This window comes from Zootoca vivipara, chromosome Z (assembly GCF_963506605.1).
Source record: "Zootoca vivipara chromosome Z, rZooViv1.1, whole genome shotgun sequence".
Lineage (NCBI taxonomy): Eukaryota > Metazoa > Chordata > Lepidosauria > Squamata > Lacertidae > Zootoca > Zootoca vivipara.
Window position 1 is genome coordinate 17,712,486 of NC_083294.1, and position 14,962 is coordinate 17,727,447.

The window sequence follows — 14,962 nt, forward strand, 5'->3', positions numbered from 1 at the left end:
CCCACACTCTCTGCTCCACAAGCCCACCACAAATCCTACCCCCGCAAACCCTTCATGTACTGTCAGTTCCCATAAACCAAGCATTGGGAGCCAGCGGAAGGCTACATGTTTTGTTAATGGAAAGGCTCTCCAATAAATCTTTGCATGGAGCTGATCTATAAGTCACGTCACTATTGATTATAGGTCAGCCGGGCCTGTCGAAAGTATGGCTGCCTTCACTTTTGCTTCTTGTTGATGGGGCAAGGAATGGGGAGAGATGGCTAACCCAGCTCCACCGCAAACACACTGTCCTTGGAAGTGTTTGGACACCTTATTCCGTTTCCATAACTCATTTATATCATGAGATTTATACACCACTTGATTGTGTGTGTGTGTGTGGGGGGGACCCTCAAAGCAGCTGACAAAGATGAAATGAGAAAACCAAGGAAAAAAATAAATATTTTAAAAATACAAGTAGTTAAAATATTAAAACAAGTGAAAATTCACACCCACTTTCTAAGCACCTGTCTAAACAAGAATGTTTTGAGCAGGCATTGAAAGGAATACAATGAAGGTGCCTCCCTGATAAATCAATAGGCAGGGAGTTCCAAAGTGTAGGTGCTGCTGCACTAAAAGATTCGTGTTCTTCCACCGATCGAAGCAGTTGAGTGGCCACATGTGAGGCAAGGGGATTTTGTTGGTAAACTGGCCCCTAGTTGTTAAGGGCTTTGTATACTAATGGGAACACCTTGAACTTGGCCTGGTAGCAGATCAATAACTAGTCCAGATCTCTGAGCACAGGTGTCGACAAGTCCTCATTCCTTGATAAGGCAAGAATTCTTCCTTGACTGCAGCCTCTGGGTCGAGGAAAACCCCACGTGGAACAAATTACAGTAACCAAATACATAGAGGCCTCTCAATGGTTGCTAGCTGTGATAACTGGACACAGGACTAGTAGTAGCTAGGATTCCCACATTGCATGGGTTTGGACTAGATCAGGCATCCCCAAACTGCGGCCCTCCAGATGTTTTGGCCTACAACTCCCATAATCCCTAGCTAACAGGACCAGTGGTCAGGGAGGATGGGACTTGTAGTCCAAAACATCTGGAGGGCCGAAGTTTGGGGGTGCCTGCACTAGATGATCTAGTCTACAATTCTATGATTCCATAACCCCGCAATTGATTTGTTGCCCTCTCTCTGTATGCAGCCTTGGCACTAAGTGTGGGAAAGTGTTGTCACACAGGGATCAAGTGATGGCAGCAGCATCCCCTGGTTGGAAGCCACAGCTGGGGTGTCAAGAGGCTGAGCATCTTAATTCTTCCAGGGAAGGATCTGCAGGTCCCATCCTAGAGCCTGGTGGCTTAGAGATCACAGGTAAGGATAGAAAAGATGCTTGTGGGGCACGTTGCAGAATGTGTTTGTGATGGGGAAAGTTTACAGCATTTGGGACTTTTTACTTTGGAGAAAAGATGAGCAAGAGGTGACGCGATAGGAGTTTATAAAACAATGCATGGCATGGAGAAAGTGGATGGAGGAAACTTTTTCTCCCTTTCTCATACCACGAGAACTCCAATGGAGAGTGTTGGAAGATTCAGGACGGATAAAAGAAAGTCCTTCATAGTTAAACTATTGAATTTGCTTCCACAAGAGGTAGTGGCTACCAATGTGGCTGGCTTAAAGAGGATTGGACAAATTCATGGAGGAGAAGAGTATTGATGGTTACTTGCCATAATCAGCGGCGGAGGAACCCTCTCTGGCACCTGGGACGGGACGGCGAGGGGCGGGCCGAACCGCCCAGTGACGCACATGTGACGCCCTTACGGAGTGTGCATGTACAGCATCCCATATGGAGTGCGCATGCACAGCAGCCCGTACTGTCGCTGTGCGAGAGGCAGCTTGTACGGATGCCCATATGGATGGTGCGCGAGAGCGGCAGCCCATACGGTTGCCATGCGAGAGGCAGCCCATACGGACTGTGCGCGCCTCTTGTCACCCCACCCCCCGAGTGGCACCTGGGGCAGACCACCCCCTCCGCCCACACTTCATATGCCTCTGGCTATAATGGCTATGCTCTTCCTCCACTGTTGGAGGCATCAATGCTTTGGATACCTATTGCTTGAATCCACAGTAAAGGCAGAGGATTCTTGTGCTTGGATCCTGCCTGCAGCTGTCCCATTGGGACATCCGGTTGGCTATAATTTTTCCTATTCTATCTGGATTTGGTTATGTTATTGACCACTTGGTTGTGCTTCCGCAAAATCATGACCTTATATTTTTAGTATCATTTCTCTCTCTGTGCAATAACCATTTCTCCACTCTGCATCCTTAAGTTGTGGACCAGATAATATCAAACAGGCACACTGATTTTTTTTCTGTGCCTCTCAAACATTTGCACTGTTACTTGTGACAAAATAATAAAATAAAATAAAATAAAAAATCAGTTAGCAAGTAAGAACTGCTTGTCTTCTATTTCCTTCCAGATCATGTGGAAAATGAGGAAGAGCGTTGCAGGGAGAACGTTTGCCTGACAGAGAATCCCAAAGAAGATAACAATCCTCATAGTTCCACCTCAGACAGGAGTCCAGGGAGTTTGTCTTCTGAAACATCCTCTGCCAAATCATTTGGCTTTTCTCAAACGCTGGGGAGTCCCCGGTTTGGTTCTGAATTTCTAAAGGCTCATGCGGTTCTAGTCAATATCTCCAGAAGTTCCCTTTCTGTCTCTGATTTCGAAGAGGAGGACTCCTCTCAAGACACGGATGTGAGCCTGCCAGAGGAATTTGCCTTCCAGGAACAGCCCCCTGACAGTTGTAGTGGCAACAGGATTCCTACAGTCTCTGCTGTGCCACAGGCGGAAACTGGTGTGGATGGAGAGTTGCTGTCATCTGGCAGCAGACACCACTTCCGAGCTGCTTCTTGGAGTGCCCATTCAAATCAAGATGGCATGCCACCTATGTGCAGCCAGGAAAAGGCCCCAGAAGGCAGGCCAGAGAGCGAATCTGATTCTGTGGTATTATCAAACCGTGGAAGGCCAAGACCCCTTCTCTTTCAAGCCCAGACACCAGAGACCAGAGAAGAGGCAAACTCTTCCAGAGTTTCAGACCAGTGGCCTCATGCAAACAGCAAGGGCAAGATGTTGTTTCATATATGGACTGGGACAGAGAAGAACACCTCCTCACCTAGCTGGGACTTTCAGCATCCTGAGGGTCAGGACCCTTTATCAACCCCCAGCAAAGCTGAAGTGGATGGTGAAGATCGAAACACATCCAAATTTAAAAGCCAACACATGCCTGTAAGAGAAGCACCTGAAGTGTCTTTGAAAAGTGTGAATCCTATCACTGACCAACTCCAGGATTCACTCGGTTCCTCCAAATCCCGGTCCGTTTTGGAGAGTGCCATTAGTTATACAGAAAATTCAGGTGATGAAAGTTGCTCCAGCAACAGCAGGCTTTGTGAAGGTGCTGCTGCACAGATCACTGGAGCATCACTGGGTGATGAAGAGGATAGCGCCTGTTTGCATTCCCCTGAAACCACAGATCTGGCAGCAGAAGGAAATCAAAATGCCATACATAGTCAAAGCAAAGAGGAATCTGGGGTGGCAGTGCCTGGTTCAAGTTCCCCCAAACCTGTGGAGGAACCCCAAGTCAAGAGCTGCCTTTTGCGAAGCGACGAAGCGACTTTCAGCGATGAGCTTCTGTCTCAAATGAAGGAAGATCTGTTATCACCTTTTGACGATTTTCTGACATCTGGAAGCAATGATATGCCATCACTGACTGAACAAGATGTCTCCTTTTCCTGCCAAGGCGAGGATCTTCCCGCACCCCATGAGTCTCCATCAGAGCAACTTCTACTCCCTCCATGAAATACCTCCATGAAAACCAATGACTTGTCCTCATCTGAAGTGTGTAGGCTACAAGAGGTCCATCTATCTATCTATCTATCTATCTATCTATCTATCTATCTATCTATCTATCTATCTATCTATGTTCCCACTGTGTGCGCGGATGTAACACCCTTCCTCTGTAACCGCTGAACCAAAATGCAACAGCTTAGGACAAAGCCCATCAGGGAGGGATCTGGCATTAAAAAAAAAAATTCCAGAGAAGCATACTTTTCATACCTAAAAGAATGATTAAACACAAAAAAGTGGCGCACAAATTAGACATCACCAGCAGAAACTCTGAAGACTCCAGCAGCATCCAATAGAAAGGCAGATCGTGCACTGTCACCAGCCAAAGCTCTGAAGGACGGCGCCAAATAATGATGTCATCAACCAAGCAACTGAAACCACCAAGGCGGCCATTACCAGACAACCCACAGAGTCAGGCCAGGGTCAAGGAATGAAGATACAGGGCTGAGGCCTCGGCTCGCATTTAAATACTAGCCCAAGTCAAGGCCGACAGACTAGGCCTCGCCTCTACATTAAAGCCCACAGACTAGGCCTTGGCTCTACTTCACAGACTAGGCCTCGGCTCCACATTACAGACTAGGCCTCAGCTCTACAGCCCTTTAAATACTATCCCAAGTGGAACCCTGGGTGGTGGTGGTGGGAGGAGGGGCCCAAATAAGTCATGGGCTGATGTAGGGTGAGGGGAGCCACAGGGTGGGGGGAGGGGGGACGGGATACCTCATGGGTCACTACAGGATGGGAGTAATCACAGGGATGAGACACAACCACTGGGGGGGGGGAGAGGAAAAAACACATAGTCCAGGGGGGAACGGACACGCCCTCCCCCTTTCCTGGGAAACAAGGACCCTGAGTCAGGCACAGCAACACGTCATGGATTGTCACAGGGTGGGGGCAGCCACAGGGATAACCCACAGCAACGCGTGGGAAGGTCAACTAGTAGAATCATAGAACTGTAGAGTTGGAAGGGATCCCAAAGGGCCACCTGATCTGATTCCTGAAATACAGGAATCACAGCTAAAGAATCGTACAGCATCTACAGTTGCTAAGGCGGGCAGGGGGAGAATATCATTAAGTGGTCCATCAAGACCCTTAGCAATTTTCAAGTGCTTTGTTGGTGTGGAGAAAAGTTTGACCCACATGTTCCCCCCCTTTTTTTTAAAGGAATGGCATAATCAAAAGCCAGGGTGGCATTTTAGGGGGGCGATTTATAGTTTTTTTTAAATTAACGAAGAGGATATAAAGGACCCATCTCGAGCAAGTGGTGCAATTGGAGAGCGGCCCTTTAGAACAGATTAATCAGGAAGCTGAGCCAGGGAAGGAGTTAGCTATAAAATAACGGATTGGAGAGTCAAAATGGGGCTTGCGGAACACGGGAGACATATTAAACTCCCTTTACCATTATGTGCCCAGCACTCTCCAGGCTGACAGCCAGATATATCGTTACCAGCGAGGCCTCCGTCTCGTGATTCTCCTTCTTTCAAGGTCTAATATTTTCTTTGCCTTGCCTTTGATCAATATTAACCTCTTGGGTCAATAAATCTTAGTAGCGGCCTCCAGAGGAGTCATTAGCTTTCATAGGAAATGATTATTTCTCCGTTAAACTCTGCATTTCATTTGCCCACCATCCATCTTTTTCAGACACTGACGCACGCAGCAATCCTTCCTGAAAACAAGGGCCTCTATGAGGTATAAACGGCGTCCTGTTCTCCATCCCTTGAAATGCCTTGGGTTCATTTAAATTCCGTTCAGGGACCACAAAGTGGTTTCCTGCACTGAAAACAGTTTTAAAAAGAAGCAGCGGCACACATGGAAGCAGAGAAGTCTCTTGGTTAAAACTTGAAATGAAAAAGGGTTCCACACCAGCCATTTGAGTCAGGATTCCCTCAAGGAATCCTGGGAACTGTAGTTTAAGGGTGCTGAGGATTGTTGGGAGGCTCTTATTTTCTTCACAGAGCTACAGTATTTCCAGAGTGGCTTAATAATTATAGAATGGTAGGGTTGAAAGAGAGCCCAATGGTCACCTAGTCCAACCCCCTGCAATACTGCAATCCCAGCTAAAGAATCCCTGACAAGTGGCCATCCAACCTCTACTTTAAAAGCTTCAACAAAGAAGAGTCCATCACCTTCTGAGGGAGTTCATTCCACTGTCAATCAATCCCTCTTCCTGGGGACGTGTGAAGTTGTAGCTCTGTGAGGGGGAAAACTACAGTTCCCATGATTCTTTGGAAGTCATGCATTTTGAATGTGTGTTTAAATGTATGGTGTGGTGCTTCACATCCTAGTAGACTTAGAGAGTTGGAAGAGCCCTGAGGGTCATATTGTTCAACCCCCTGCATTGCAGGAAGCTCAACTAAAGCATTCATGGCAGATGGCCATCTAACCTCTGCTTAAAAACAAATGGGAGTCCTATCCACCTTCTGAGGGAGTGCATTCTATTGTCAGATTTTCTCTCTCTCTCTAAAATGGTTATTAATTTTAAAATGCTTTTATATAGTTTTTATCTTTTTTAAAGTTTTAAACTGCTTTGATATGTTTGGTAATTTAGCAGTATAGAAATAAATAAAGTGTTGGAATAAAAAAAACAGCTACAAGGGATAGTGAATTATTTGCTAAAATCTAAGATTGCTCTTTTTATACCATGTACTTGTATGTCCTGTTTTATTGTATACCACACACACACACACACACGGCCATTCTAGATTTTTGTATGTGCTGCTACAGCTTTTTTCAACCTGGTGCCCTCCACAATTTCATTTTTATTATTGTGTTTTTAACATATTAATCACATCAAGCTTGTTAACATTTTAAGCATTGTAGAGCAATGTTACTAGACTAATACATTACAAATCTGAAACAGTAACACATAAAAAGGGGGGAAATGAAAATTGCAGAACTTAAATAGCAATGTAGATTGTGTCTCTGTGTGTATATTGTTACACACCACCCAAGTCTCTGAGGGTGTCAGATTCCAGGTACACTTACCCAAGGTCTGTATTTCCTTTTGGAAAAGCAAGGCACAGTGGAGACAGTGGTGTCTGTATGGCATATGGTTTATTTACCCATATATACAACCTGAGCCTACTTTGGAGGTTTCCTGCACCACACTCCAAGAGGCTTCTTCTATAGCTGCAATCCTCAAACAGCCCTCAGCCATTTATCTGCCTCTTTCTTTCTGCTTGTCACATAACTCCTGCTCACTAAGCTTTTTGGCTCACATTACTTCCTCTTTTGTAAGCTATTGGCTTTAGAGTGAAAGCAGCCCCAACTTGGAACCTAATACCTGTCCCTCAGGTGATTACCTCAATACAGGAGGTAATTAGCCCATAACACATGCTAATTCTAGAGGATTAAGAAGTGTCTAATACACAGGCTGAAATACACATGGGTCTTACAGAGTTTAAAACATTCTAAGCCTTAATTAAATTAGAACACCTACTGAACACACTAAGTTACAGGCAGGTAGCCGTGTTGGTCTGAGTCGAAACAAAATAAAAAAAAATCCTTCAGTAGCACCTTAAAGACCAACTAAGTTTTTATTTTGGTATGAGCTTTCATGTGCATGCACACTTCGGCATGCACACAAAAGCTCATACCAAAATAAAAACTTAGTTGGTCTTTAAGGTGCTACTGAAGGATTTTTTTACATTTTAAACACAGTAACTTAGGGCGCCTAGCACCCACAAATTCATAACAATACATGTGTGCTTGTGTATGTATATGAGTATGCCATGTTTGTATTTCGGTATCAGTTGGGGTACTTCCGATTCACCAGAAATAATGAACCTATTTCTGTTGAGGAAGGAGAGACTTATTTTTGCTCATTTAAAAACAAACAAACACATACAAGCCTGTTGCGAATCATGAGGTCACAGCGGACCCGACAAACGCTTCGACGTGCCAGTTTGCGTAACACGCCCCCCATGTCCGCTGATTGGGCAACTAGAACGCGGACACGTGGCTACGCCCCCTTGGTCCTGACCCGGCGGGGACGGCCCGTTGCTAAGGCTGCCGGGCTCCCTCATTCTCTCTCTCACATCCAAACAGAGAAGGCATTTGAGATAGGGGGAGGAGATGCCACGCCCCCGCTCCAGTTCTCGCCTTCTGAGTGGATAATGGTGACCCGGGCGGGTAGCCGCGCCCCATCGGTCCTCACCAGACCTGTTTCCAAGGCCGGCTGTCCGTTGCTAAGGGCGGCCTAGCAGCCAGGCTCACCCGATCATGGAGGCTGGCGGCGGCGGCGGCTACGGGCGCCGGCGATGGGGGTGGTGGCAGGAGGTGCTGCCGCTATGGCGTGTGTTGTTGGCGGCGTCGATGATGATTGCTGTGGTTCCCGCCAGGGCGCGGCTGTACCAGGCGGGCGCGGACCCGGTGTGGGTGCTAGAGGCCGCCACAATACGGAAGGTTCTGCGGGGCTCGCCCTCGGCCTGGCTGGTGCAGTTCTACTCCTCGGCCTGCGGGCACTGCGTCGCGTTCGCGCCCACTTGGAAGGCGCTGGCCGGGGACGTCCGCGGTGAGCGAGCTAAGAGGATGGGGGCGCCTAATAGATTGGGGCGCGCCCCTCCCCTTCCCCCTTACTCTCTCAGCCTTATTTATTATGCATTTATCTTCTCCCCATTAGCTTTATGGCTTAGTGGGGGAGGGGTGTTCATTTGAGCCCTGGTGTCCCACACAGATCCTATTTTGGCACTCTTAACCAGAACTCGACCACTGGCTCCCACACTTTAAGCAGGTTATGCTGTGAGGTGGTGGTGGTGGAGGAGAGTGGCTGGTCCAGGGGCCACTCCAGTGAGCATCATTGTTGGTGGAGGAGGAGGAGAAGGATGTTTGGGAGGGAAGTGTTCGAGCTTTCCCCCCCCCTCACAGCAGCCCTATGAGGTAGGCCAGAGTGGGAAGAGTGCATAGGCCGATGAGCTCCATGGCTTGGGATGGGATTCAAACCTGGCACTTCCTCCCCCAGTCCTTCCCCAAGTTGGTGCTTGGTAGAGTCCAGAACATCTTGTAGGGGCCAGCAGGTTGTGGAAGGCTGGTCAGACGGCCGCAGGTGACAACAAACAGGCCTTTTATTTTACTTATTGCTACTTATAAAATGTATGTATAGACAAATAGATATACAGATCTAGATATATCTAGATAACAGAGCAGGGTGCAGCTGTTTATGGTCTGAAGGGATGCAAGGCAGCTTTCTTTGCAGAGTGCTTGTTTCTCCAGGGCTACAACTGAATGCATTTGGCATATTAATTGGGGGATGTAACAGATTAGGGTTTATTGCTGCAGGTTCTAAATGGCTGACAGAGAGGCCACCATAGCTGGCTTGTATGTGAAACTTAGATCCATTTCTAGGACTGAGATGATGCCAGTGACGGCCTCTGTCCAAATTGAGAAGACATTGCAGCAAGCGGGATAACAGTGTATAGCTTCAACAATTGTAGTCTTCTCTTGTCCTGTATGAGACCTGGTGGGGAGCCATTCTACACCCCACAGCCCTTCTCATTTCTCAGCTTCCTGATGGCTCTACCATGAGAAATTCTCCTCCAGCTCCTGGTTCAGGGTGTGAGAAAGAAAGCAGTGAAGTTATCCACCTTCCCCTGGGGCTTCCCAGCTGAGGACATTGTGATTACCACTTTTAAAAGCTTAACTGATTACATACCCTGCCCAAACCCGCTCAGCAGACTTCTGTCATAGGAAAAGCCTGCTGGCTTCACAGTGGCCAACAAGATGCTCCAGTAGGAAACTCACAAGCAGGAATTGAGCACAAGAACACACTCTGCTCCTGCAGTTCCCAATAACTGGTATTCAGAAGCATTGCTGACAGTGGAGGTGGAGCATAGCCATCACGGCTAGTAACCACAGAGGTTGCAGCTCTCTAAATTCTGCATAGGATGTCATTATGCAGAAAGCAAAACTCTGCTGAGAGAGCTGTCTGGAGAAACACCAGACATTTAAAGCATATGGCCAAAGAATCCTGAGGATTGTAGTTTATTAAAGGCATTGGGGATTGTAGCTCTGGGAGGGATAAACTGTGGTTCCCATAATTCTTTGGGGGAAGTATGTGGTTTACATGTACAAATCTAGTTTAAAACATGAGAACACAAGAAGAGCCCATGACTTTCTGCATCCCAGGTAGGCAGTAAGGGTGTAAAACTGAAGGCCACTCCAGAGTGTTTATGTGTGGCTTTGCCCTGTATAAATGTTCTCCAGGGTGGCTGTGTGCAGATGCTGGAATATGCAGAGATTGTTTATCACCTGCATTGCAGGAGGTTGGACTAGATGACGATCAAGGTCCCTTCAAACTGTGGTTCTATGGAAGGACTCTTTCTGCTGTGATTATCTTCTGGGGAAAAACATTAAAGCATGTGGGTGGGTTTTGAGAGGTCTTTTCAGGATACAATTTGGTGAGACACAGGAGACAAACTTAGTCATTTCCTACATTTTTTGATTGGTTAGCAAAAAATAATAATAATAAATTCTTTACTGAGTTGACCAAAAGAGGTTCTCTAGTAAACAATAGGGGTTCCAGATAGTTAAATCTTGAAGTTGTTGGTATTTGTTTGTCTTGGGAGACAATGGAAGAGTGAGGTCAAGCTGTTGGAAAGTTGCAGTGCCTGCTGTGGCTGTAAAGACCTTTGCTTTTGTGCTTTCAAATTTTTGTTGTTGGTAACCTCAAGAGTTCAGAACTTGGCCTTTGCAGCATGAAAGTATATCAAATTCTCTGTGTACATCATGGTAACAGAACCTACATATCTCCAAGGGTAGTTGTCAATGAATTTATAATTTTCTCAAAATATAGTTTGCTGGCTTATCACTGTCCTTGGATTGAGAGAGTCTTGCCAGGTATGCTGGTAGCTTTGAGATCGGATTACTGTTATGTACTTTACCTGGAGCTGTCCTTGAAGCTGACTCAGAAGCTCTGGCTTGCTGTCAAGGTTGCCTGCCATGAACACTGGGCCAATCCTAAAAGGATGACGCAGGCTGTCAATGTGGTACTGAGCACACTTCAGGTTACTTGCATTGGTTTACAAAGCTATATATGCATTTTGAAGCCTAGATACCCGAGAGACCTAATCCCATATACATCTGGGTTTTTTGTTTTGGCTATTCCGACTCTGAGGATTGTGGTATGCTCATATGTGGGAGGTCCTTTTTGGTGGTGGGGCCCCTGCTTTGACACTCCCCTCTGAGACACTACTGGCTGAGAGGCAATTGAGGTTTGGGGGTCAGTTGAATTTCAGACTTTTCTTGGGGTGTAGGGCTAAGGTTATTCACACTTTTAAAGCTTTTTTTGTAATTCACCTGCCTCATTTTTGCATATATGGTCTCTAAACTCTGCACAGCTTGCTTCTGAGTAGGTGTCCTAGGATTGTGCCATAAGCAAACAATTGGTTGGATATGTGACATAGCATTGTTTTTGCTCTGTGACAAATAAATAATGTTAAGCCATCTTGGGTTCGCTTGATTTTTATTAAACATAAAGAGCATAGGAAGAGTCTGCTGGATCACACCAGTCCATAATCACAGTGGCCAAGCAATTAATTGCCTGTGGGAAGGCAGCAAACAAGATTTGAGCACAAAAGCACACTCTCTTCTTGTGACTTCCAGCAACTGCTATTCAGAAGCACTACTGCTGCCAACTGTGGAGGCAGAGCATAGCCATCATGGCTAGTAGCCATTGCTGTCCCTCTGCTCCATGAATTTTCCCAGTCCTCTCTTAAAGCCATTCAAGCTGGTGGTCAGTGCCTCCTTTGGGAGCAAGTTTTATATATAACTACTGTATGTGCCAGTTAGAGTTAGGTTATATGGATTTTCAACTCTGTGGAGCTTACTTCAGAGTACACTTGCCTAGGATTCTACCGTAAGCAAACAAGCTGGCTGGCTTCATTGCTCCATGACAAACTAATCACGTTAATCCATCTCCCAACTTTAGCATTTAGGTTTGCTTGATTTTTGTTGATATGTTTGCTGTTGTAACATAACTTGTGCTGACTAACAGAAGTTAGATGCCAGTCCGTCAGAGATGCTATAGTTGTGATTCCTGCATTGTAGGAGGTAGGCTAGATGACCCTTGGGGTTCTGTCCAACTCTTCTGTGATCTAAATCTCTAGCCTGCAACATAACTATGAGCCTGTGAATGGAAGGGTGAATTGAAGCATGGCTGCCTTCTTCCACCCCCCTCCCTTTGTTGAAGGCTGAGCAACCCATCTCCCAGCTGCTGCACTTAACCAAGTATTTGTTTGGAGATGGGCTAGCATTGTTGGGAGACAAGCTATTTGCATTGGTTTTGTGATGCCCCTGGCTCATTTTCTGCTTGAGGCCTGAGGAGACAGGTGGGGAAGGGGAGTGCAGTGCTGAATCATGAATGAGGCAGATCACCCCAAGCCAAACTTTCCGTGCTTGTGTTTCCTGGGACAAATGTGGCTTGGTGGCTATTGTGTGGCTGCCTGAACGCTCCCCCATCTGCTCTGGGATGTTGGTAGCTAGTCTGGTGTCTGCTCAGCTGTCAGTATGGCAGCTTTTCCAAAGGAAAATAAAAGATAAGGGGAGGAGGCATTTCTTCAGCAAGTTTCAGAGACTCATAGAATTTTAGAGTTGGAAGAGACCCCAAAGGATAATCTAGCCCAACCCCCTGCAATGCAGAAATCACAAGCATCTCTGACAGATGGCTTAAAAACCTATAATGGAGAGTCCTTCTCTTGGGCTGATGAGGCTTCCATATTTTCACTTGTCCCTTTTCTGAGGAAAGTAAGAGATAAAAGAGCCTGCTGGATCATGCCAATGGCCCATCTAGTCCAGCATCCTCTTCTCGTAATGGCTGAACTGTTGCCTGTGGGAAACCAGCAAGCAGGATTTGAACACAAAAGTTCTCTCCCCTCCTGTGGATTCTAGCATCTGCTATTCAGAAGCCTCCATAGGGGCAGTGTAGCAGTCGCATAGCCATAACATCAGAAGCCCTCTCTTCTCAAGCCATCTAGGTTGGTTTCCATCACTGCCACCTGCACTGCCTCCCTACACAATTTGACTAAGAAGAACTTTCTTTTTCAGCTTCACTGGATGCTCACACATTTCTAGTAGTATGAGAGAGGGAGAAAAACTTTTCTCTACCCACTTTCTCCAGGTCATGCATAATTTTATAAATGGGTGTTTTCCTTTTCCTTTTTTAAAAATTATTTTTTTCTCTAGGAATAACTTCCATAAACCCCAAGCATCCAAAGACTTGCAGTTAGTTTGTGTGTGTGTTTGTCAAAGTGACTTTGTGGGTGGCAGCTCCCTCTCTTTGGTTTATGGGTGACCCCTGAAGGGGTTGCAGTGAGGAGATGCAGTCCTCAGTCCCGAAAAGGTCTTATTGTGTCTGGTAGGGAGGATTGGGAAATGGGTGGCGCTGTGGTCTAAACCACAGGGCCTAGGGCTTGCCGATCGGAAGGTTGGTGGTTCAAATCCCTGCAATGGGGTGAGCTCCCGTTGCTCAGTCCCTGCTCCTGCCAACCTAGCAGTTTGAAAGCACGTCAAAGTGCAAGTAGATAAATAGGTACTGCTCCAGCGGGAAGGTAAACGGCGTTTCCATGTGCTGCTCTGGTTTCGCCAGAAGCGGCTTAGTCTTACTGGCAACATGACACGGAAAAACTGCGGACAAACCTCAGCTCCCTTGGCCAGTAAAGCAAGATGAGCGCTGTAACTCCAGAGTCATTCACGGCTGGAGATAACTGTCAGGGGTCCTTTACCTTTACCTTTTTTTAAGGGAGGATTAGGCCCATCCCAACACTATATGGAAAAAAGTTTTGCAGAATACTTTACCCTTTTCCCACTCCCTGAAAACCTACCCATCTCATTATGTAGCAAGAAGAGAATGCTCGGCTTATAATGTTAGGAACACACATTTTCACCAAACTCGAAAGGGCAAGTTCCCTAGAAGATCCTTGGATTTTTTAAGCTAATCAAAAAGAAAAATTCAGGTTCTTGGACTTCCGGTCTGCTGCCAGCGCCGTCCGGCGGGGTTCGCCTCGAGCTCCAAGGCAACCCGGCACAGCGGGGCAGGGGGGGGGGAGAAGCCGCGAAAGCGACACGGCTACCCGAAAGAGCCCCATATTGTGCTTTATGGGGACGAAGTGCTCAGCAGTGCCCTAATTCTGACTCCTCTACTCTCTGGTAAGCTCGGTTAAGAGCCCCGGGTAGAGTGGGGTGGTAGTCGTGGGGGCCATTTTGAGTGTCCTTGTCACCCTCACGGTAGCGAAGCTTCGTGCCAGCGGCGGAGAGCAGTGGATTCTCCCATGCAAAAGAAATCAAAATTTGGCAACCGTGAGTAAAAGAACTCTAAAAGTTTACGATTCAACAGAATTGGCCACGGAAGAGGTTTAAAAACGGAGTCGACCTCTTCCAATTGAGAGACTGTGATCCAGTAACCTGATCCCTGGTCGGGAAGGTGAAACGAAGTATCTAATTTATTAACAATTGGACTTAAAAGAAGCTCCCCAGGAAGCCAGGTCCAGGTCCCTGGAGGGACCAGCGATTGGACTTTGTGAAATTAAAAGGATACCCAGACTGGGTAACAAAATGGAGTATAATAGAAGTTTTTGACATTAGAAAGGAACTGAATTCGTATACCAAGCAGCTGCGTGAATATAATAAACAAGTAAAAGAGGCAAAGGGAGAAAGCTGCACGGAAAATAGGACTGGAAATGAAGTTGTAAAATTGGATGCTGAGAACAAAGAGGAATCACCAACATTGGACATTTCCATGGTGTATGAAGAAGCTGTACAATTTGAAGAGGAGGAGGAAGAAGAATGGCAGAATGCTCCACAAGTGGGAGATGTGGAACACAAAAGGATTGGATTCAAGAACACCTCAAGGAGGAACCAGGGTGTGCTTTTGCCCTCCCAGTGAGAGAGGGGGGACAGGGCACGCTCTGGGAAGTTAGAAAGGAGGGTACAGGTGGATGGGGGACGAAACAGCAGAAGTGGGGTAAAAATGTCTTGTGGAAATTATGGGAAAGGGTGGGAGCGGGTCAGTAGAATATAAATGTTGTTAGGAAGGATGGAATGGAAGGCCCAATACTGGTATGACATATGGATTTCGCTGAAAACTCT

General features: G+C 46.6%; 2 protein-coding genes across 6 annotated transcripts in view; both read left to right on the forward strand.

The window, feature by feature from the left end:
- The window catches only part of CCDC187 (coiled-coil domain containing 187), a 32,247-nt gene extending 25,203 nt beyond the window's left edge, over positions 1 to 7,044 (forward strand). For 2 of the 4 annotated variants that reach the window (XM_060270130.1, XM_060270131.1), the window contains exons 12-13: positions 1,187 to 1,353; positions 2,460 to 7,044. In XM_060270130.1, coding sequence (XP_060126113.1) covers positions 1,187 to 1,353; positions 2,460 to 3,838 — 1,546 coding nt within the window. In that variant the 3' untranslated portion in view covers positions 3,839 to 7,044. The remainder of the gene's footprint in view (positions 1 to 1,186; positions 1,354 to 2,459) is intronic. The other 2 variants (XM_060270129.1, XM_035114036.2) reach the window with 1 other exon arrangement.
- An 878-nt stretch (positions 7,045 to 7,922) lies between these two features.
- Positions 7,923 to 14,962, forward strand: part of QSOX2 (quiescin sulfhydryl oxidase 2) — a 35,099-nt gene continuing 28,059 nt past the window's right edge. The window contains exon 1 of one of the 2 annotated variants that reach the window (XM_035113176.2): positions 7,923 to 8,396. In XM_035113176.2, the coding sequence (XP_034969067.2) occupies positions 8,105 to 8,396 (292 nt within the window). In that variant the 5' untranslated portion in view covers positions 7,923 to 8,104. The remainder of the gene's footprint in view (positions 8,397 to 14,962) is intronic. The other variant, XM_035113175.2, reaches the window with a different exon arrangement.